Here is a 24,620-nt window from a genome sequence, read left to right as displayed (position 1 = left end):
GCTACCAAGCATGCTAATGATATAGGAATAAGTGTGTATATGTAGGTGGGTCTGTAATGCAAGTGTTAAAATGTATTCGCTTTAACATAGCGGGGGGTGAGTAATAGAGTGAAAAATAAGTTTTTATAAAGTCATAATCAGCAATTGTACTCGTGATTTGCATTTTTGTGTGCATTTATGTGTGAGAGAATGTAGGACAATTACTTGTGCAAACAGCTTTCATTGTATGCTGGGTACCTCATGTTCCCTGTCCTTAGTTTCATGTCTTCACATGATGCATTTGAAGAACTAAGCTGGCTGTTTCATGGCACTTTTTCACGTCCCCTTTTGTTGCAGTGCTGTTGGTTATTTTAAGAAGCTGAAACCAGAAAGGGGAGAGGATGTGATGAAGCTGTCTGATATTTAGCTTCTACATCCTCTGTAGCCAACAGTGCCTCAACAGGCTTTATGAAACAGCACTGTGACACGCTACAGAGGACAAGCTAAACCTCAAACCAGAAGTCATGGATTTATGTCTGCCTCACCCTCATTGTAAATATTTAGGCATATAGCTATACTTATCCAGTTTTTCTATTTTCTGTTTAAACTAGCAGTCACCAGTACCAAAGCGATCATTTAAACATAGCTGTTTTGATGTTTTGAGTCCATACGTCAGAAACTGAGAACTCTTGAATCATTATGAGCTTCCTCTCTCCCTTCCTTAGTAGCTCAGTTGCAGGAAGTTGGTTACACTGCATCACTAGTCTCACATTGTAGGGAGGACAAGGAACTCATCTTTGATTTGAGAAAAACTGTTCAACTCACACTAACATTACATTTGGCATGCTGTTCAGGAATATGTTTTTTTCTAACTCTGTCTTTCCTGCTTATTCAGAGAATCAAGATAATTAGGGCTAATACTTTGACCTGGCCTGAATTTAATCATGTGATTTTATATGGCAGTTGCTTACCTAATTTTGCAGGCCTGCCATCACTGACTGTCTGCTCCTCTACTATGAGAATACGTTTCATATTGTAACCCTTCAAAATGCCATTTCATTAATGTTGATGGTGTAAATAGAATGGAGATGTCTTGCACGGTCATTAGTGATAGCGATTGTCAGTTTCACTGCTTGTACCTGGTAAGTTAAGCAGTAAATCGATTGCTGTTTTCATTTTTTTTCCCCCAAACAACAAAAGAAGGATAGTTAACATCTAAGATTGACCCTTTTAAAGAAATGCCTTGGTATTGGTCTTGCATGCATCTGTCTGCATCAGTCACAGATCATGAGAAAAGTATCAGTAAACACTAAAATCATAATGCTACCATCTGTTGGAAAAGCAATTGGGCTGGTCTGTTGGTCCATAGTGCTTCTCTTTTTAAAAACAACCATGCCACATAAATTACTTAATTCCTTGTCAAAATTATGTAATTAAATGAAAAAATAAGCCAAGGTTTGAGGGTATGGTGAGATGTTCATGTTATTTAGGCCATTTGTCAAACAGATTCCCAGAATGGAGGTCTAGGCCAGGATGCCATGGTGACCCAAATCCTAATATAGCTGTGCCGCAGACCGCAGAGGCTGCAGTTTTTGTACTTACCGTATGATACTAGATTGTTATTTATTTTAATTATTTATTTTTGATATTCGCCAAAATAATATGTGGCATATAAACATATCATATTAATATTTCATTTTTTTATATTCTCAAGAGAAAAGAAATTGAATTGAATTGAAGTGGCACATTGTTTGCCAAAGGCCTATTTTTGATTGTTAGATGCAATGGAAGATATGGAAAGGATGATAATTTCATATATTAAATCGTCTGGATAATATTAGTTTAATTGTTGAATTGTAAGAGTTGTTAGAGCAGTGTGCACAGTTTATTACTACCAACATTAGACATTAAATGTCTTTCCCCTCCATATCTCAGTGGAATATAGGCTATTTCAATTGTACTTTATTAAAATATTTTTTTTAATGTCTACTCTAGGTGGCTTAAGATTTGCCTTCTTATTTTTGGGCAAGTGCATTTCAAATTGCACTATAGTTGCTCCAGAAACTCGAGTTGCTCTATAGTTACTCCAGAAACTCGATTAACTGACTTGTTTTCCATGGATAAACTGAAGGTTATCTTCATACGTAACAATGTTTTGTGCAAGGGTCACGGTCACGGTCTGCTTGCAAGCTATTAGAGCGAAATGTGCTAACCTCTCCTGTGCTACAAACAGCTGATCTGGTTGTTTTTGGGTTTTAACAGTGAGGATAACCTTTAAATTCCCTTGAGTCCCTCCTGCTGAGATTTTCTTTTATAAAGCTGAGATTTTGGTTGCAATACAAAGAGATGTAAAACTGCAAGCCGTACAAGGCTCTAACTAACGATTATTTTAGTAATCGACTAATCTAATGATTATTAGAACAATTATTGCAACAATGAATCATTAGCTCTTAACCGACAATTCAGCTCGTGCCTTTAGTTAAAGGGAATATGACATGAGGAAAAACATTTTCCTTGATCTTTTAATATACAGGAGGTCATTGTACTATAAAAATGTACTGTAAGTTTCAGAACTGAAAACTTCTTCCTTAATAGAAAAAGAGTATTTATTTAAACCAGGCTCTAGAAATGGGCAGTTTGGAATTTGTGGAACTTTTTTTGTCACAAGGACCAAACACATCTGTATATGACTGCTTCCAGCAAGACATCAATGCCTATTTTTGTGCGGCACGTTTTAAGAGCAGTACAAGCGCAACTTTTAAAAATGCGTCTCATTCTGCTGCTGCCAATGACTGTGTAAACAAACACGGAAGATGTGAGATGTGAGGACCAGCGTCTCAGCTTTGGCCTGTTGCCGGTTTGTGATGACGAGGAGGGTGGGGCCGGGCTGTGAGTGTCCACGGCCAGCCCGCAATCAGGCTAATCAGCCGAGGAGAGGGATAAATGCAGCCGGATGCGGCAGTTCGGGAGAGAGAGAGCCACACGCAGCTGCCGTGTGTGCGCGTTTGTGTTTTGTGTCTTTTTGAGTTTAAATTAAACATTATTTTGATGGTTCATCCAGTTCCCGCCGCATCCTTGCCAGTTTTAAACCTTGTTACACGGTTGAAGCACCAAACGTCACCATAGACTGTATTACGTTTGTGTATTCAGAACATTTCAGCTTGCATTGTATGTGTTTACGGCTCATATCAGCGGGGATTGCTTGTGAACCAGTCACAATATTATTCAAGCTTTGCAAAGGAACTTTTATTGAAGGATAGGGCAGTTAAACACTACCAAAACCGTGAGTAAACAGTTTCATTCATGAATGTTTCAAATGTCATAACTGTTTTATAGTTGCTGTGCTTTAGGGAACATTTTTAGACATTCAGATGAAATGTGTTGGGTGTACATTATGTGTTAACCCTGAAATGTTGTTTTATATATTAGAATGTGAAGTTTGTTAATTTTTTTTCGATTGAATTTCAAATATGGCTGTATTTAAGGGATTACACAAAGTTAGCCAGTCAGAACAGTGGGCGCTTACATTGAAGTCTTAAAGGGCCAGATAGCTTTAAATCAAGCTTTTAGACAGAGGGCCAGAGACCGGGTGGAAAATGATCATATATTATTAAATTATGACTGTTTTGGTGGAAAAAACTTTACTGACATTATAAGTGTTTCTGCCCTTTCGTCAGACAATCTGCACACTGTGCTGTGATCAGATAAGCATAAAGAGGCTTCCTATCATTACACGTAACCGTCTTCTTACCAGCAGCAGTATGTGTGCTTGTGTCTGGCATGTGTGCATGTTTCCGGTGTCTCAGGTTTTAATATTAGCCTAGAGTTAAAATGGACTGAAATGTGGGGAAATGTGTGGGTGCATAACCACCTCGAGTATGCATTAATTTTCAATAATTCAGCAGTTTGTCGTCAATTATTCCTCACATGTACTGAACCACATTCTATCTACAGTATATTGCAGCTCTTACAGGTGGTGTGGTACCGTTCACACACACAGTTCATTACAGGCTTGAAAAGATTTATTTAAGATGACAATAATTGGACTACAGAATTATATTTGTAATTTGTGTTTTTAAATTTTGGATTTAGCTTGCATGGTCTTCAATATCAGATCAGTTCCTTGTCTGCATTAACTCTATCAGTCTCTGTTTAGTCTACTGTAGTTTCTTTTTTTTTTTTTTGACCAGATTATTGCAGCAGGGGCAACAGAATAATGGTGCAGGAAACACTGGTGTAATGTGTCTCTTTTATTTACTTTAATTTGAATCTATTAAGAAGTGGGATGTCATTGGGGTGGGAATCGCCTGGCGATACAAAATATTATCGATATCTGGGTCACAATACGCTGATTCTTTATGTTTAGTGTATTGTGATTCAAAACTGTGATATTTTGATTATACTATGGTGCTTTGTGCAACAAGTGTTGAACTTCAATAGTCCATAAGCACGTCAGTGTCCGTAAAAAAACAACAACATGAAGGAATATTGTACACTGGTTACAGCATATTTATGATAACACAAAACCCTTACAGTGTATCACACTGTACCAATGGAGATCCTTATGAATGAAACAAGTTTTAGACTTCTTTTCTTAGCTCGTTCTGAGTTTGCATTTTGGTCGAATAAAAATAATTGAGATAAAAACAATGGTATTGTTGCTTTAGGATGCTTAATGAAGGTTGCTTTAAGGTTGTGTTGAGTGTTTATCTTCTTACAGTCTTGCTCTGAGACGCCCACGTTATTAGCCATAGGTCACCATAGTAACAACATTCATCCTTCAGAGCACATAATATTTCCCAGAAGTCAGAAGCATAGTTTAATACTTCATATTTCAATAATAGTAGTACAGTTATCACTCTATGAATGGAAAGACAGCAATTGAGAGAGAGAGCAAGATTGAGAAGAGTGCAGGAATAGGATGGATTAAAGTCTTCATAAACCTTACTGGTACATGTCTGTTTTTATATACTTAGCATTCCACATCCCTTGAGATGTTGTTAATTGTTGGGTCTGTGTACCTTTTACGCCCCACCATCAGTCAAATCAATGAGACCAGCCCACAAGGGTATACGTACAGCTGGCTGCAGAACACATTAGTTCTTCCTCTCTCTATTCTGAAGAGCACTTATGCCTTGTTCAGTCAATGGCCACCTGTCCACTCCTCTCATATAACCTCATCTTTGTTCACTAATAGGTCCTGCATTCACTGCAAGTCACTCAGTCTGTGTGCATGAATATTTCTACGACTGAAAGATCTTCTAGGTTGAGACCGAGCCTACACTCATTGCATTGAGCGCTAGGACCTTGGCAGTGTTTCCGCTATATTCATTTAGCAGTGACGCTCCACCTGAATTATGCTTAAATTATGAGCACCGCTGTTAAATTTTCACATGGTTCATTAATATTCATTAATATTCTTGACGCAATGTAACGCTTGCAAATTGGGTCGCCTAGCCATACATGTTGAGTCGCTACATATTTGATTTAATTTGCAATCATTTCGTGAACAAGAGTAAATTAAATTGTTAAGAGCAAATTCGCTCTCTTCAGGCCAATCTTTCATGATGTTGTGCTGGCCGGGACTGTCTTTCACTTTTATTTGATAGGCACGCACTCCCTCTATGAGATCAAGCGGGGCAGATGCGCTGTCACTCAACCTCACGACACTGCGGTTTCTGTGTACACTTGCCAAACAGAAAGATGAAAATTCCTCGATATATTTGTTTGTGTCAGTTTTGAATAGACTGTGTTTTTTAAGTATCCGAAAGAGCAAAGCGTGCTCACAATGCTTTATGTTGGCAAGTTCAAAGTAATGAGTCTCTTTTAGAAACAGTATTAGATGTCGTCTCCTCACGCAGCAGCCCCATCTCAAGAAAAAATATACGAAATTCAGAACAAGATGAAAAGCAGTTCTTCAGTTAAGTCTGAACATTTTTTAAGAATTTATGAAACAGTAAAGATAAGCAGAAATACTCGAGTATTGACTATTAAAGTGGGATAAGCAAGTTGCTTTAAAACAATCACTGGACTGTTGTGTGTCATGTAGTTAATTTTTCATAGTTCAATCCTCAAATCAAACTTTATTTATAAAGCTCTTTCAATATTCAATATTCCGGGTTCAATACAAGTTAAGCTCAGTCGGCAGCATTTGTGGCGTAATGTTGATTAACACAAAAATTTATTTTGTCTCAACCCCCCAAAAAAAGCAAAAATCGAGGTTACAGTGAGACCAAGTTTTAGAGGGTTTAAAGGCAGAAATCTGAAGCTTATCATTTTATAAAAGCACTTACATTAATTATTTTGTTAAATGTATTATTTTAACTGTTGTGTAAATTGTCATTTTTACAGTCATTTTAGGGTTTGTTGACATTACATCATCATTAGGGATGTCCCGATACCATTTTTTTGAGAACGAGTACGAGTAATGACACTTCATTTTTGGTACTCGCCGATACCAAGTCCGATACCTGTTTTTTTTCTTTTTCTGAACTCAATATTATAAGTTTATTTAAATTGTATAATTAAAATGATGTTTAAATAAATGAATTCATTAATTTTAATCAAATGAAAATATAACAAAATATTGTATTATTTTTTATCAAATTAAGTGCTTATATACAGAACCAAATTACAACATTGCAGTTATATTTTGTCAAATAAAGTGCTGCATAACAGAGCATCACATATGTTAGATACTGCTTCAGTATAATAACAATTTACTACTGATTTATTATTATTAGTAGTAGTAGTATTACAGTAAATATTACATAACTTTACAGTAGTGATATATTTCTGTCATACTTTTTTCCTATAAATGTACCTTTTACTTTGACAGAGCTTTTATTTTGAAGTGTTTCTGTGTTGTTTTGACCAAGGAGCTCTGATGTTTGACGGCAGATTCCCACTCTGGAAAAGCCGGTCGCTATGTGACTCAAAGTGATCTCAAAGTGATTATTAAACCACAAAAGACTGCTATTTAATTAAATAAGTATGTACTCTGTATGTGCCTCACGCTACAACATGAATTTGCCCTCTGTTTACTGTCATCTGCTACAAACGGAGCGTGCGATGCTCATGATGGTGTTTTCCCTGTATGAGCCAATGAGAAGCTTTATAAGATATGAGCAGCCGGTGTCTGTTCACATTTAAATTATATGCAAACTATATATTTATCTCATTAAATTGCCGCTTTTGCTGTTAAATAATCTCACTAGGACATAACGTGATTTTAATTTGTGGGCTGAATGTTTACATAATGACATTCGTACGTCAAGTGATATCAGTTTTTGGTATCGGAGCATTTTTACGTTTACCAGGACATGAGCGTGGTATCGGACCTGATACCAGGATCAGTAATGGGACATCCCTAATCGTCATGGTAACAAAGTTGTAAAATTGGCCATAACTTTACACAGAAAAGGTTAGTAAGTGATATTATCACACTAAAATCATGTTTACACTAGGGCCGATGTAATCGGATATCAACAATGCCTTACAAAGATCCTGATGCCGATTGTGAACAGACGATGATTGACTTATTGGGAAATGGCAAAACCATGGATCTGGGAAGTCACCGATTATATTAAACAGTGGCCGGGGTGTGAAACTAGCACCCGCCACACGCAAAAATGTGACGAGGCTGAATCCAGACCACAAGCTCCTCGTCCAAATGCAGGTATTTCATGCGTGGGTAATTTTGCTTATCTACCCGGAGCAGGCGGGCGACATCTTGGAGTGACACATGACAAGAAATGCTGTTAGTCACAAAGACACGTGCTTGAAGAAATACACTTTATTATATTTTTAAGAACAGACAAAAGAAAAGCCGTCATTGCTCGTGTCTGATTCTCTGTTTGTTCAGAGGCGTGCAACACAAGCCTGTCTCGTGGAACAAGTGCATGTAAAGAGTTTTTTTTTTTTTTCTCTGTTTCATTCGTCTGAAAACTGTTTTCAAGAATAATATCGTCTATGAGAATGCTGCAAATGATCTCCGATCATCTCAGGAGGTGCTGTGAGTTTAGTTCGCTTTATTTCCACACGGTTAGCATGCATTGTGAACGCAACTGCAGGTTCAGTAATAATATCTTTGTATTAAAGAAACAAAGACGAAAGTGATTAAATCATAAAATAATAAAAGACACGTTCACCTTGAACCTAAAATTGAGTTCTGTTTTATTTTCTTCAGGCACCATTAACTGTATTACCAAAAAAACAGAATACAAACACAAATTCAATAAGAGCACACATTTGGCAGCATTATTTTGGGAACACAAGGGAATTTATTAGGCTTTATTATTATGATTATTATTATCTTTACATTTATAATTGTCTGTAGTTCTTAATCTGTAAGCTATTAGTAATATTCCACCTGTTGTTGACAGATGCTTGTGTGATGGCAAATGGAGTCGTTGGAGACAGTAAATGTTTAAATAAGGTGGTTAAATAAGATTTTTTGATAACTATATTTTATTGCTTTTTTCATTTAGTTTAAAGTGCAATTTGAATTTAGAAATGTCTTTTGTTTATGTTTTTCGTGTTTCAATAAATGAATTACATTTTTAAAGCAAAATCAATAAAGCAAAAACATTCACCGACCCTCGGCAGGGGGGCTGACGATGTAATCGGATATCACAATGTTTTTAAGGCCATTATCGATTAAAATCATTTTTACATATCGCCCAGCCCTTTACACGCATATTGTTTACATCTTCTGGCTATACTTTTGAAACAGTGAGGATTTTAACATTCAAAAAAGGCCCCCATTCACTTCCATTGTAAGTACCTCACTGTCACCTCGATTTTTGCTTTTTTTAAAGAAAAGAGGAACGAGTCTAGATAAATGTTTATGATAATCAAAATTATGCCACAAATGCTGTCAATTAAGCTTAATTTTTATTGAACCCGGAATATTCCTTTAACTTCAAACGTATAAATCAATAATATAATAGGGAAAAATTATTTCCTTTATGATTCTTTCCTTTAAGGCTTTTAAAAATGTATGAATGATATGAAAAATTGTCACGGATCCACCGGACTCCCTCTCTCACGCCACACTCTGCTCCCTCACTCCACACAGCACTCACTCTCCCCTGTGTTGATCATACGCATCTGGGTAGGGTTGCACCAGCTGTGTGTAAGGTCTCACTTAAGTTGAGACGTAAAGTTCACACTAAGGGCTTAGTAATTACTAGTTAGTTTGTAACTGAGTCAGTGCTTAATTTGGTTGCACCACCTGTTCTTAAGGCAAGACTTAACTAGTAGGACGTAAGCTCTCCGTAAAGTAATGCGTAGTCGCATAATATGACGTTTATCCATATTGATTTAATAAACAGCCTTCAAATTTGTACACAGAAGTGTTAAAAAGCTGTGTTTCAGTTTTATCTCATTACGGTTGATGTTCAAACCTTGTCTGCTCACGTAACTGTCAGCTGTAATAAATTATATCCCCATTAAAAATAGTCATTTATTCATTTTAATGTCCTATATATTTTTTGAATGTGTTGAAACTTGACACCGGGCGATGCACCCTGAAAACTGCACCATTAGAACGGTTTCATGCTAAAGAGCCGAATAAAAGTACGTTTTTTCGCTCTCTCGTAAATGTAAACGAGTGTAAATGTCAACATCATAATGTATGTTGAAAGGATTGAAGCCTGTCACACAAAACATGAGCTCACTGATGTCATAAAATATCAGTCTGCTTTTTTATTCCATCAGTTACTCCTGGTGGGAGTCTTCTGTAATTATGTAGTTTATACTTAGGGTTACGTCCTACCTAATTTTAATGGTACAATGCTCAAATATTTAGCAGTGCATAAATTGTGACTTAGTGTCCATTTACACCACAAATAGGCTAAGTTGTAATGTACGTATAGCTGGTGCAACCGGCCCCAGCGCATCATCAGTGATTAATCAAGGACTGCTTAAAAACCCCGCTCTCACACTCAGTCATTTGTCTGTTCTCATTGTCAGTGTTTTCCCGGAGACTACGGACTCCCTAGTTTGACTAGACTTACCTGTGATTGTATACTTACCTGTTATTGTTCCCCTCATCAGAGTTTAGTGTTAGTTCATCCTCCGTTTGTTCCCCAGCGTCCTGTTTCATTAAAGTTTCCTGTAAAGACCAAAAGACTTTGTGAGTTTTCCCTTCATCTGCATATTGTTATATTTCCCTGTTTGGAGTTTACTCACCTGCATAAAGGTGTCATACCTGTGTCTGGATTGCCTCACCTGTTTGTTACTCCTTTTGTCCATTTCCTCTGTCAATAAACACTGCGATTGAGTCCATCCCTCTGCCTCCGTGAGTTTCTCCGTGACAAAAATAATGTTTTAAATATAAAAATATCTCTAAATACTTTAAACATGTCTCTCTTTTTGGCCAACTTTAGTTTTGGTCAGTTTTGTAAAAAATATATAATACAAATATTTTTATATTATATTATATTATGCAATAGTAAAATATTTTTGTCCTAATTTCTTCACTTTCACATGTATTTTAACGCTCTTTGATTAAACCAAGGAGCCCATATTTCTCATGAAGCAAAACTTTTGAGAGTTCGTTACATCATTTTATCTCTCCACAGAAATTAAGCATGCTTACCACAGAGTAAGAGTGCGTCTCCTCCTCTGTGACACTGCATGTCATTAACACTACATGTATGAACCCGATATGACCAGGAACATTTTCCATCACACGGTCGTTAAATTAAAGTGAAACCGGAGCACTTTGCGTTCACTGTCAAAGTTTATATTTGTTTGTTTATATTTTTACTGGAGTTTGGAATGACCCTCTGCTTATTGCGCGCGCATCAGAGTGCTTGAGAAGAGGTTCATGTGCTCTTCTGGACAGTAGCTGCTCTGGTTGACATCCGCGGTGCAGCTCAGGGACGCTTGGAGTTCAGCTGAATGACACAAAAGTGCCATTCATGGCATTAATACTGTATATTCTGTGAAAATTCCCTTATTTGGGCATTCAAATGTGATTGGAATTTAAAGCGCACAGTAATCGCGGTCAGACGATAATTTAATAACCCAGACAGGCCTACAAACATATGCCAAGGGCGAAGATGAATAACCCATCTATAATGATACTAAGATTGTTTTAAACTATTCCTCCACCGACGCGCATAAATAGCCTACGGGTCCTGTGTTGTGGGCTTGTGGACTCTCGCACAGCAACACCACTGCTTGAAAAAATCCCAGGGGAAACACTGCCTAGTCCCTGAGAGATCTTTGTTTACTAGATCTCTTACTGAAATAACAAGTCAAGGAATCTGATTGATTTTACCTCAATGTCTTGCTCTCTTTTCCATCTCTCTTCCTGTAAGTTGCCCCACTTTCGCATTAAGATTGTATCTCTGAAACAATTCATAGTGCTCAAAGGCAATTCTTAGAAGGTTTCTTTATCTGAAACGTTAAGAATCTGCAAAGAAAAATTAACCTTGAGCATTTGAATGTAAAAATAGGTCTCATTGAAACATGCTACTCCTCATAGTACAGAGCTCAGTTTGCTGTTCATTTTACAGTGTATTCTTTAGTGTCCCAAATCAAATCTGTACTCTTTTTTTAAACTTTTTTCTGCATGAATTTTTTGGGGAAATCTGCAGAATGGATTTAAATATTGTAAAATGTGTTGATTTAGCTAAAAGTAGAGTTCTGCATGGGCATTAAGCCCAAACCAAACAGAGCATGAAACCCTTGACCCAACGCAGCCAGTACTGTCAACCTCTGCTCAAAATCACTCACTTTCTTTTTAATTTTTCTCTGTTTGAGTAGACCCAGACATGGTTTTACAGTAAGCAGGAGTGTGTGTGTGTGTGTGTGTGTGTGTGTGTGTGTGTGTGTGTGTGTGGGCAGGTTTGGGTGGTTTACGAGGACTTTTTTTAGGTTACAAACTGGTAATGACAAGGGTATTATGCTATAAATGTGGTTTATGAGGACATTTCTAGTGTCCCCATAATTCAAATCGCTTATATACTAAACAATGTTTTATTGAAAATGTAAAAATGCAGAAAGTTTTTTGTGAGGGTTAGGTTTAGGGTTAGGGTTAGGGGATAGAATCTGTAGTTCGTACAGTATAAAAATCATTATGTCTATGGAGAGTCCTCATAATGATAGCTGCACCAACATGTAGTGTGTGTGTGTGTGTGTGTGTGTGTGAACATTACTTAAAAAATATTTGTAATAAATTATTTTTCATTAATTACAAACCCGAACCGACTTGAGATTTTCTACATGAAAAAGAACCTAACAGTATGTTGTGTCTCGTCTATCTTAGGTCTGGTAGCAGACCTCTAGCAATAAGAGATATATTGTTAGCTTAACCCATTATTAGCAAGTTTGAAAAAAATATTTATTAAACAAACATGTTTGGGACTTGGGGTTTGGACAACTTTGTAAATTAAGGGCTTTAATTGTGCAGAAATAACTAGAGTTTTGCCTAGTTGCAATGAAACTGTTGGGTACTGCCTTACTATGTATCTTTGTTTTGTTTTTCTTGAGGCACACTTCTGATGTTTAACAAGCATTTCTTTTGCCATCCCATTGGGATTTAACTATTTCCTGTGCTGATCTGGGCCCGTATTCACAAAGATTTTTATCTTACCACTAGGAGTTCTCCAAAGAGTTCCTAGCTAAGACTTTTTGCTTAAAAACTATTCGCAAAACTGCTAAGAGCAAGTTTTACTAAGGAAATCGTAATGTAAGAGTAAGGCAGAGTTAACCTCATTGCTGTGGATGATGTCTCATTTTATTAGCACACTCTTTTAAATCGCCCAAAGTGATTGGTAGACAGGGAAACTCCATTTGAGAAACTCTTTTTGTCAGCAAAGTCCTCATGGACAGATAACGGTATATATTTAACAAATATAATGATAGGTAGGTAGATGGATAGATAGATAGATAGATGTCAATATTACAATGTTTATAATATTATAATGTTATATTTTTAAAATACACCAACTCAATTGCGATTCAGGCAATACCTTTTTAAAAGGTTTGTCATAATAATATTCTAATATATTGTTTTTAATGTGGATTGATGACATCAGGCATATTTCTGATAATTTCATTCTTAGGGGTTTAGAAATCCTCAGGAGGTCTTCTAAGCTGTTGTAGGTTTAGAAGCTACTTTTAACGTTAAAATGCTTCATGAATTACTCTTAGATGAAAATAGTTATGAGTCCTAAAATTAGGAGTGACACACTTTAATTTTTAAGAGTTGCTCTTAAATTTCAGCGTTAGGATCTACTTTTTTGTGAATATGGGCCCTGAACTTCTAACTTTGACCCTCTGCTTCCTCTTGTTGTTTTGTCCACTGACAGAATAGCAAGAGTCGAGAACTGTGAAAACCATGCTGAAAGGGGGCACCGCAAAGGCAGCACTGCCCAGAATGGGAGCCCCAGAGCGGGCAAAGCTGTCAACCAACATCTCTCACAGCTCTTTCTCCAGCAACACTGGAATGAAGACCTCCAGATCGTCCAGCACTATAGCTTCAGACCTGCGACTCAGTAAGGTGAGCCACACTGAAAAAAAATGTTTACCTAAATAATGTGTTTCATGTGGAAAAATCTAAATCACTGGTGGGGAACCTTTTTTCCACAGAGGGCCATTAGAGTATTTACGAAATAATTTATGGGCCATTCAGTTGCTTGCAATTTCTGATTGTGGGTTGAAATTAACATACGCAAGATAAAAACACTAAAAGGTCTGACTATTATACAATATTTTGCGTTGTTGTTGTTTACAATTATTTTTAAACACTTTTATTTATTTTTATTTTATTACATTTTTTTTTACAGTTAATTGAATAAAGGTCGTTTTTTTTTTTTTTTTGCTTTTCAAATTATTTCTCAAATGGCCTCACGAGCCGGGTAAAATGGTCTCACAGGCCTTATACAGCCGTGAGGCCCAACGTTCCCCAACCCTGATCTAAATGAACTGGTTTAATTAAGTCTAAAATATTATTTAACATCACTGAATCTGTCAGGATCCTGACAATCTTATAGACTTTCTGTTGTGTTTTCCATGTGTTTCTTTTCCCTGTTTGTTTCTGTTCCTTGTCTCATTCTATGGCCCCGCCCCCCTCGTTTCCCTGATTATTTGTTCATTTGCTCCACCTGCCCTTCTCGTTTCCCCTTTTGATTTCTCCCCTTTATATTTCCTTAGTTTTCTCAGTTCTCTGCTGCTTGTTGGTCGGTTTTCACTGGTTTTTATTATTCTGCTGGGTGTCAGTTCCCATGCATTCAGTTTTCTTTTGTTTGTCTGCTTAGTTTGGTTTTGCCATATCATGGGTCTTTTGTTTCCAGCCCTATTTGGCTGTTTTCTGTTTTATTTTTCTGAGCCCAGTGTGTTTTTGTATTTTACTTTATTAATAAAGACATTTTGGTTTACCACTGTCTGCGTTTAGGTTCTGTTCAGAAACCTGACAGAATCAACCTGAAAATTGATTTTAAGGGTAGAAATAACAATAGGAGGTTACCACTTTTTACAGTGCAATTGCTGAAAAATGAAATTTAACAGCCAATGATGTCTGTCTGATTCATATATATATATATATGTAGGCAGACAAATGTATTTTTTAAATAAAGCAGATAGTGCAAGAATTTGTCCTGTGTTCCCCATTCAGGAGAGCAACAATTGCTCATAGTAAAAGAGTTGAAGGTAGAGGTGTTAAAAGAGAACTGGATTTGGGTTCATAGGAGAAAAGGAGTGTGTGGCAGGGTGAGCAAGAGACAGATACAGTGGGTGTGGCGTCAAGCCTCGGAGAAGAAGAAACCTTTATTTTTGTCACACATTATACATTTGCACATATACAGTGAAAACATAAATTTTTCCCCGCATATCCCAGCAAAGCTGGGGTCAGAGCGCAGGGTCAGCCATGATACGGCGCCCCTGGAACAGATAGGGTTAAGGGCCCAACAGTGGCATCTTGGCAGTGCTGGGGCTTGAACCCCCGACCTTCTGGTCGGTAACCCAGAGCCTTAACTGCTGAGCCACCACTGACCCCAGAGGCATTTATTAGAAATAATAATAAACATAAAATGTTCATAAATGGGGAAAATAGTGTCCAGGGGAAATGGTGTTCAGAACAAAGGGGAATCTGGCTCCATGAAGGTCAGGGATGTGTCCTAGGAATGGCCCAGGCTTGAGCTGGGTCCAATGGCTGCACGCACTCCCCTCCTGGGTCCGTGGCATGTGGGTGGCGTCCTTGGTGGCCTGTCTTCCCAAGCTCGCAGCAGGTGAGAGGGAAAGATGGCCCGCCCTCTAGCCCGTCAGCTGCAACATGTGCTGTCCTCCCCGGCGACGCATCTGGTTCAGCTGAACCCTCCCCACTCTGGTCCTGGGCGTGTGAGAATGCCAGTGTGTGCACACATGGAGAATAGAAGCCGGTTCCCCGAGAAGAGGTGCGCTCTGTTTATTTGGCAGTGGTGACAAGGCCAAACACACATCAGGTGTGCCTCGTTCCAACCCTCTTCTCTCTCCTGCCCACTCCCGTCATTAGCCTGGCTGAAGGACAGCAGTCAGAGGCAGGGTGACAATGACGAGAGGGAGGGGCGGGGCATTCCGCCACAAGTGACGGTCAATTGTACTGTAACAAACCACAAACATATTGAATTTATGATAGAAAAGCAAGGAGAGAGCGAATATGACACTGAATGAAAGACAGTGCTGACACAGGATGAGGGGAAGAAATGGGAGAGAGTGGGAATGAATTTGAGGTAGTGCTGGAAAATATGTGGATAGAGCCAATGCAGTTTGAGAAATTAAACGAGTTCAGTCTGTCAGTATGTCATGATTACCTTGACCTGAATATATGCCAAACCAATCAATCATTTCCCCCCCTTGTCATGCATGTATCAGGTTCCAACATTTTGTCTTGCATAGTAAAACGACCTTGCGTTATCTTTGCGTTATAGAACAAAATATATTTTGTATTATTATCATTATTATTATTATTAAAAGCTGAACCTGTTTTCTCTTTCTATCATAAAACCTGTATTCTATTCCCCATGCTACAGTATGTGTTATTTTGTTTATTACTACCATATGCACCAATAATTGTCTAGCAATGCTGATTATAGTACCTATAACTGAGTTCTGTTTAGCTGTTTAACTGTCAGTAATGGTGTATCAATGTTGCTGTGTGTAGATGAAGAGGGCGAGCAGTGATGATGCTCTAGCTAAACCTATTCTGGGGTCAGTGGCTGCAGCCTCCCGCATAAAGAAAACCATCACCACAGGCGCCATCTCTGAGCTAACGGACAACAGACCACGTAGTGCTTCAGGTAAGACACGGCAGCTCTGCTGGGTTTTATGTGAAGTGTCATGGTAACTTGGCACAATACTGTATCACTAAGAACTCTACATACTTAACAATACATACAGAAAAGACATTGCAACATCAGTGTTTTCACATAACTTTAATGTGTCACAATACCAACTCTACTGAGCACTTGTGAATGCAGCTGGTCACCACTAGAAGGCCACAGGAGACCATGCTTCAATGTACAAGACCACTTTCAGTCATTTCATTTTCAGTCCTGTGTTGAGTTTGTCTTTAGTGCAGCTGTTAATTGTCTAAAATTCTGGCATCATTTACTCACCTCCTGCTGTTCCAAACCTGTTTGACTTTCTTTCTTACACATAAAACAGAAGGAGATGTTAGGCAGAATATTATTGGATGGACAAAAGATGCATTGGAAATGAAAGGTGACTGAGGCTTTCCTAACATCTCCTTTTGGAAGAAAGAAAATATAAGTTCGGAACAACATGATTGCAAGTAAATATCATTTTTGGGTCAACTATCCCCTTAACAGATGTGGGTCAGGTGTTCATGAAAGAGTTGTGTCTTTAAGCGGTTTTTTTTAAGCAAGAAAGAAAGTCTGATTTTCATTAGGGCCAATGTGCAGGCATGCTAATGCAAAATGTATTTGTGTTGTGTGTAATTCAACAGCATGAGAAGCTGGAATATATCAACGAACAGGAATGCCGCATGGTTGCATGACCTCTGGTTTGGCATCATGGCTAAATACCAGTGTCAGGGTGTAACAGAAGTCTTTGTACTTCATTTTCTGTCTGTTTTATCAGTAGGCGAAGGAGTTCATGTTCAATGGTTGTGATAATTACAACATTACACATACTAGAGATTTTAATAGATGATTTGATGTGACTGCTTTGCCACATCAAATTCAAGACCTATTTTCCCTTTAAAGGACATATTTATAAGAATTTTACAGTGTCTACTTCTGTACTGTCATAAATTTGCATTAATCTGGTGAGGGACAGCAAATGTGACTCGTCACTGAATAGTTATGCAATTTTCATCAACAAATGACTTTGTCTTGTGCCAGAAGACTTGCTCTCAGGCTATATTATGCTAATATTACACCTGTTTGGTGAGTGTTTGGTATGGTGGCAGCATGTCACCTTTCATACTGATGTTGTAATATTGTCATGTTTTCTCTCATGGGATCATTGCCTGAATTGAAATCTCAAGCTCCCAGACAACCAAGCATTTTTCGTAAAGTCTTTTTTAGATCGTTCCTAAAGCCCTATAGAAATTAAAAACTTTCAGTTTGATTGCATTCTGGGTCTGTATAGTGAAAAGCCCATGCTGATGTAGGAATGAAAATAACACGCCCTTGAACTACTTAAATTATACAGAAATACACTTATTAAAGGCTTATAAACCACTGCCTCACAGTTCACTTCACCAGGGAACACTGTCAGTTAAAAAGTTAAAACCAGCAATAGCAGGGCCTCATCAATATTTAAAATAAGCCTTCCTTTGCTGTTAGGGCTCTAAAGTGAAGTCAGGTGAGAGGGACATGGTCTCTTCTCTATAAATAACATGTGCCGGTACTGTAGCGTCAGCTTTAGTGGAGAACCTGCCCATTGTGCTCAAGTACACGTTCCCTTCGGTTATTTCTGTCTCCCCATTCATTAATTCACACTCCCATTTATTCAGTTTCCATTCCATGACACTTCACAAAACTCAGTGATGCTGTGACAGTTACCATAAAACTGCCGCTTATGTCACTGTGATACATATATAGAGTATGACTCATTGTTGGCGATTCAGCATATATGTGAATAGTACATTGTCACCCTATTCCACACCATCATATTACAGGAGTTTAGCCTGACAGATTATTTAGCTGGAGTTGCTTATTGAAATGAAACTGATGGTTCATTAGGCAAAGCTGCTGTGTTAATCTCTCCCTAGATGGGCTATAGGTTGATGTTATCGAGGTTTTTTTTATGTATTGGAGAATAATCTTGTAAAATAAAATTGTAAAGATTTTAAGCAATATTGTATCCCAAAATGAAAATTCGGTCATCATTTACACCCTCATCCAAACCTTTATGACTTTCATGCATCTGTAGAGGACAAAGGAGAATGTCCTGGCCGGCGGGGACAAGGGCTGTCAATCTTCACAAAAGATGAAAAGCACCACAAAAGTACTTCTCTTTTGCCATAGCTCTTAATTCTCATTTACATACTGTAGATTCAAATATAAAATCTGATGCAAACTGTCTTCAAATGATTTGACTTATAGCACAGGACTGATATTTTTATATTTTTTATAAGCATTTATTTGGGGACTACTGTAACACTGATTATAGCAACAGTACAACACTCGACTGATACTAGAGAGGCCCCTAATTACATGTCATATTCACAATCCTAACAGCCCTTTGCAAAAGCAAATTATTATTATTATTTTTTTAACTCTCTCTGTGTTATATAGATTTCCCAGATTTAATCAGAATGTATTACCTCATGGTTTTCCCTGATTGCTTCATTAATCCAGATTGCTAACCATATGGATTGCCTTTAAAGATTAATGCTGGTGCTGACATGTCTCTCATACATTTGTATGACAGGGGGTTGAAATCATTGTGCCTCTCATGGCTTTATTCTTTGTTCTGATCAGTGTTTCCTACAGAATTCAGTTCCAGCATGTTATATTATTTATATATTTTTTTATATAGTTTATTATTTATGATATTTATATTAGTAACATTTTAATTTAAAATGTATTTAAAAACAAAAATGCATTGCAGAATTTAATATGAACAACCCTGATTCAGTGAGTTCATTCAGTCAAGGATTTATCAGACTGTGCACTTTGCGATGGGTCCCACTTTTCTCTCATTATTTTTTTAAACTCAGTCAACTTGAAAATTATATCATTGTAACTTAATACTGAATAATAATAATAATCTTAATAATAGTTATTATTTCTACATTAATAAATTAACGAAATATATAACAATTGTAGGCCTTTTATAATAACTAATAACAACTAGATTATTATTATACAAGTAATATTTCTGATAATTTCTTAACTTGTACATGGCATTGCTATGGGATCTGATTCAAATTTGCAGGAACTTTCTGTGTAAAGTCGCATTTACAATAGCCTTTGAAGGAGTGCATGTTAATTCCAAATATGGTAAAAATGCTGTCATCTCCAATTCTCTCCACAAAAACCTGGTGTCATAGGGTTGTTTTCGATTTGTATAGTAACTTGTAGTGGCCAAAAAAAATTAATTTAGAGCTCTGTAAATGAAACACGGTCAGCGCACATTACCAAACTGAATCAAATGCAACACACCAGTTATTCTGTGCACAAGATGAAATTTGTGGAGTGAGCTCAGAACCGTCGCATGTGCACTCAGAACAAATCAGTTGTGCTGTATGACGCCATCAGCATGAGAGGTAATAGCAGTAGTTCTCAATTTTTTCGAGACACACCCCCTTTGAAACAAGAAAACCTGACATCAACGCTTTGGGCTGTCAAGAGCTGCGCATGCAGGATGCACTGGGGTGCCAGGAAAAAGTTTAAACAAGGCAAGAGAAAAGGCAGAGGACAAGAAATTGCGCACATCAGTTCTTATGTGTATTTTCACTATTTTTGTTGAATGTGTGAAAGTGAATACCTCTGGTATTCAAACTCAAATCAATGTTTCATATGCACTTATTTATTTATTTGGCTTGTAATAAGATTCATATTGAGCAGTCAGTCATTAAATACTAAATAAACACCACCAAAACTCCGACGCAAACCCAAGATGGATTACAACTGTTCAGCGATCTATTTGTTCTTATATAATACAGTATCAACGCAAATCAGTATTTAATGTCCATGTATTTATTTATTTGATTAGTAGCCGTGTAATAAGTGCAATAATTTACAGTCAGTCAGTTGTTATTGCAAAATAAACCCCTTCAGGCTGCTGCAAGACCCATCTGCTGATCACCCTGTCGAGGTTTATTTTGCAATAACAACCGCCTGTCCGTACATTATTTCTTACTTAACCATCCTCTTTATTAGAAGTGCCTACTTGCCAACTCTAAACACCTTGATGAATGTAAGAATAACCGTTTAAGTGTAAGTGTTAATGAGGAGAGTGTGATCAAATCGATTACTAACCTTTTCAGTGCAAAGTTAAATCCAGTATTTCAACTCCTGTCATGACAATGTAAACCTGGCTTGGGTTCTTCCTACAATGTAAGTCTTTGGGATTTTATCCAAAATGATAATGATTTAATTTACTCACCTTTATGGCATTGCAAACTTGAATGATGTGTGTACAGTGCTCAGTGATCAGATCATGATTGCGACAATTAGATTGTAGGATGAAGGATTGTTATTTTTTTTATTTTATTTTTTATTTTTCTCCCAATTTGGAATGCCCAATTCCCAATGTGCTTTTAAGTCCTCCTGGTCACGTAGTGATTCGCCTCAGTCCGGGTGGCAGAGGACGAATCCCAGTTGCCCCCACGTCTGAGATTGTCAACCCGCGCATCTTATCACGTGGCTTTTTGAGCGCGTTGCCATGGAGACATAGCACGTGTGGAGGCTTCACGCCACCCACCGCTCAACTCACCACGCACCCCACCAAGAACAAACCACATTATAGCGATCACGAGGAGGTTACCCCATGTGACTCTACCCTCCCTAGCAACCGGGCCAATTTGGTTGCTTAGGAGACCTGGCTGGAGTCACTCAGCACGCTCTGGGATTCGAACTAGCGAACTCCAGGGGTGGTAGCCAGCGTCTTTACCACTGAGCTACCCAGGCCAATCGTGTCGCTCCAGAAGACATGAATTAAACCACTTGAGTTGTATTGATTATCTTTATGCTTTAGGTCCTTTTGGAGCTTGAAAGTGTTGGACTTTATTTAATTGCATTGTAGATATATCAGATAAATTGTATGTGTTCCGCAGTTGTGTTCAGAAAGAAAGTCATACTTTGAGAAGGCATAAAGATGAGTAAATGATGAGAGATATTTCATTTTTGGGTGAACTATTCATTTTTGTACATTCACATAGAAAAGTAATAGCACACTTCTCCTCAAGGCATTAGCCTACTGTAAACATTATTATTTTTAATTTTTTTACAAACTAAGGGATGAATTTATTGTTTGCGGCAATCAACAGTATGCAACAGCTGCTGTCAATAGAGCTTACCTTATTGGACCTGCAACATTCCTATAGTGAAGAAATGTAATAGCAGTCTGCTCATGTAAGGTCATTGAGGTGAATCTGTGAGAGGTCTGGGTGGACACAGATCAGCTCAGCTGTAGTTTACACAGGCTTTGTTTAGCCTCTGTTTGTGATGGTGAGTGAGCTGCTGGAGTCAGCCAGATTAGAGCTGAACTTATTTATCAAGGGTGGAGAGGCTTTATATAACTCCAGTAAATTCAGCAAAGAAAAAAATATCAGTTTAGTTTCTTAAAGCTGAAGTGTGAAATTTGATTCAATTTAACATCAGATTAATATGAACTATAAGTAAGCCATTTGTAGGTTGATTTCCACAAAAACCATGTGAAACTATGGCCTATCAAAACATTGCTCTGTTTGTTTGAGAATTCCAACCAGTCTGAAACAGCAACAGGCTTTGGGGAGGGACTGTCTGTTTTTTTCCTGACCAATGGAAGATAGGGGAATGTTCTAGAAACCTGTTTGAAGACAATCATTATTTGTGCAATTACTCATTTCAGCTTTAAATATTTACATTTGGTTTCCCATTTTGGTTACATCCTTGAACAGAACCCTTCTCCTCTATTCCTTTACATCAGTCTTTTGCACTCTTTCTTCTCTCTCCCACTACTACAGTGGACATAGAGGTAAAGAGAAAGAGAGAGAAAATGCAAGCAGGAGAAAGGACAGAGTTACTGGCTTGGAGGAGGAGGAGCAGATCTGTGATGCAGAGGCCACACCTCCTGTGTAGCTCTCCTTTGATGAGTTCAGTGGCACGACTAATACAACACTGAATACACTGCTGCTGCAACTGTTGCCTCACAAGAGAGAGACAGTAAGAGAAAGACAGAACAAATTAATGAGAAGAAGACTTGAGTTCAACAGGGACTGGCGTTTTTGAGGGGACAAGAGCAGAGGACAAACACGTCTGTGTCATTGTCTCTTGTCTTCCAAGTGCCAGCAGTGAATCAGGACTAACTGAGAGTGTGAGTGATCTGTCCAGTGTGTCTGGCTGAGGTCGGAGCTCTGCTCTATTGGATTAGTGTGTCTTCTGTGGAGCAGCGTGTAGCACAGCCATGGGGAACCAGGAAACCCGGGTGGAGGAGCCGGACACAGGTCTAATTGTCATATCAACATGCCGTAGTTCTGTTTAACCATGGATGTATATATGTATGTGTGTTTGTGTGTTTTTGTGGTCTTACCAGTCACTGTCACCCTCCAGCGATCTTCTCTCTTTTCTTTTGAAGGAATAGTTCATCTGAAAATGAAAATTATGTCATCATTTACCCATCCTCATATAGTTCCATACCCACATGGCTTTGTCTCTTCCATGTAGGACAGGATGTGGCACCACTCGCTTTCATTGCATCTTTCTTCATTACAATGAAAATGAATGGTGACAGACTGTCAGTACCTTACATTGTCTAACATCATCTTTTGTGTTCCACAGAATGAATAAATAAAGTCAAACGTGTTTTAATTTTATGAGGGTGAACATACGACAAACAAATTTTCACATTTGGGTGAACTAACTCTTTTACCCTCTGTTGTTCAGGTGACTGTCATCTCTCTGTGTTTCATTATTATTTGCTCTAGTTTTCTTCCTCTTTCCCTCTGTTTCTCCATGTCATTGGCTCTGTTTTGCTGTTACACTCAGAGTTGTGGCCGATATTAGCATGCAGCTGTAGTAGTGTGTTGGATGATAAATGGAGCTCTTATCCGGACTTGTCCACATCCCATTACTCTTCATCACTGCTGTGTGTACATGCTGTCAAGTATGAGTACCACACTGAGTCAAAACTATTGAGCACACACTCTGACCCAACATGCTAAGGCACACATTATTATCACTGGTGTTGCCACGGTATACCAAAATTTCAGTAGCCGGTACCGATACTAGGGAAATTTCATGGTTCTCAATACCAATTTTGATATCACAGCAAAAATGTGCAAATATGATAATGTGCTGTTGAACACACTTCTTTAGCCTATTTAAAGTTAAACTTCAATGTAAATAATAAATTAAAAGATATGCATGTTTCTTTCAATTAAGTATGTATTAAGTGTTTTAAGTAGGGCCCTACTGAAGTCTGTTTAATTTTTCCCCAAATCCGATTTCCTTTTTTTTTTTCCAGAATTCCATGTTTTAAAGTTTCATTTAATTTCATCATCAAAATAGTGTCTAATCATATGAATTCTTGTTAAAACTTTTAACAAGTAATAAATAGAACAATTACTTTTCAACATACTATTGCATTTTTAACCAACTTTTATTCAGTAAAAAAGCACTCTTGCTTGTGATATATTGTGTAATTATTATTCTTATTATTTATTAATCATTATTTACTGTATAATTATTATTAATATTACTACATTGAATATTACATTTTATTATACAGTTGTAATATATGTCTGTTGCAATATCTTCAATTTCAGGCACCTAGCTTTTATTTTGAATCGTGCTTTTATTTTTTTACGTGAGCTTTTCACGGAAGCTTCACTTCTACTTCTGACAGATAAAAAAATGTTTGCTACATGGCCCAGTGGGATCGATAAAGCACAAATGCTGTGATTTAATTGGTGCTCTGCTTTATCATCTCATACAATGCGAATGATTCTCAATGTCTGTGGAGTTTCCAGTGTTGGGGTGGTCGGCTTCACATTTATTTAAAGCACGCGACTCGAATGCAGACAAAGATTGCAGCCTTTCACAGTTTAATAGTCACATATCATGGTTTTAATTTGATTAATTGTGAATTTCAGTTTAAAAGGAGTCAGAGAGCACACAGTTGAAGCAGTCATGTATCATTCAGACCGAATTAAGTCAGTGCTCGGTACTACTGGTACTTCAAAAACACTGGTATCGTGACATCTTTTTTATTTAATACCGACTTGGAACCAAAGTACCGGTACTTTTGACAACACTAATTATCACTATTGCTTATTCTTTTAAGGAAATATTAAGGCATAGTTCATCCAAAAATGAAAATAACTTGAATAATTCTGCAAATAGTGTGGTTTGTTGAGAAAAATGTGTGCTATTACTTGTGTGCTACTAAGTGATTAGAAATAGAATTTTCAACTGGTGGATGAAAAGGGCTGAAAAAAATTCCATAGACTTAAATTGAAGGAGGGACCCAAGCCA

The 24,620-nt window shown here is 37.6% G+C and overlaps 1 protein-coding gene across 6 annotated transcripts in view; it reads left to right on the top strand.

Annotated features, from left to right (window-relative positions):
* The window catches only part of LOC127440208 (cytospin-B-like), a 204,973-nt gene that overhangs the window by 32,772 nt on the left and 147,581 nt on the right, over positions 1–24,620 (top strand). For 4 of the 6 annotated variants that reach the window (XR_007897094.1, XM_051696670.1, XM_051696671.1 and 1 more), the window contains 2 exons: positions 13,305–13,495; positions 16,133–16,268. Coding sequence is in view for 5 of the 6 variants with exons in the window: in XM_051696670.1 (XP_051552630.1) it covers positions 13,334–13,495; positions 16,133–16,268 (298 nt within the window). In the remaining variant the exon portion in view is untranslated. Of the gene's footprint in view, positions 1–13,304; positions 13,496–16,132; positions 16,269–22,258; positions 22,646–24,620 lie in introns of those variants that run through there. The other 2 variants (XM_051696673.1, XM_051696674.1) reach the window with 2 other exon arrangements.

The sequence above is a fragment of the Myxocyprinus asiaticus genome, chromosome 4 (assembly GCF_019703515.2).
Source record: "Myxocyprinus asiaticus isolate MX2 ecotype Aquarium Trade chromosome 4, UBuf_Myxa_2, whole genome shotgun sequence".
NCBI classification, from domain to species: domain Eukaryota; kingdom Metazoa; phylum Chordata; class Actinopteri; order Cypriniformes; family Catostomidae; genus Myxocyprinus; species Myxocyprinus asiaticus.
The sequence above is the reverse complement of the archived record's forward strand: the minus strand, read 5'-3'. Positions and strand labels throughout refer to the sequence as shown.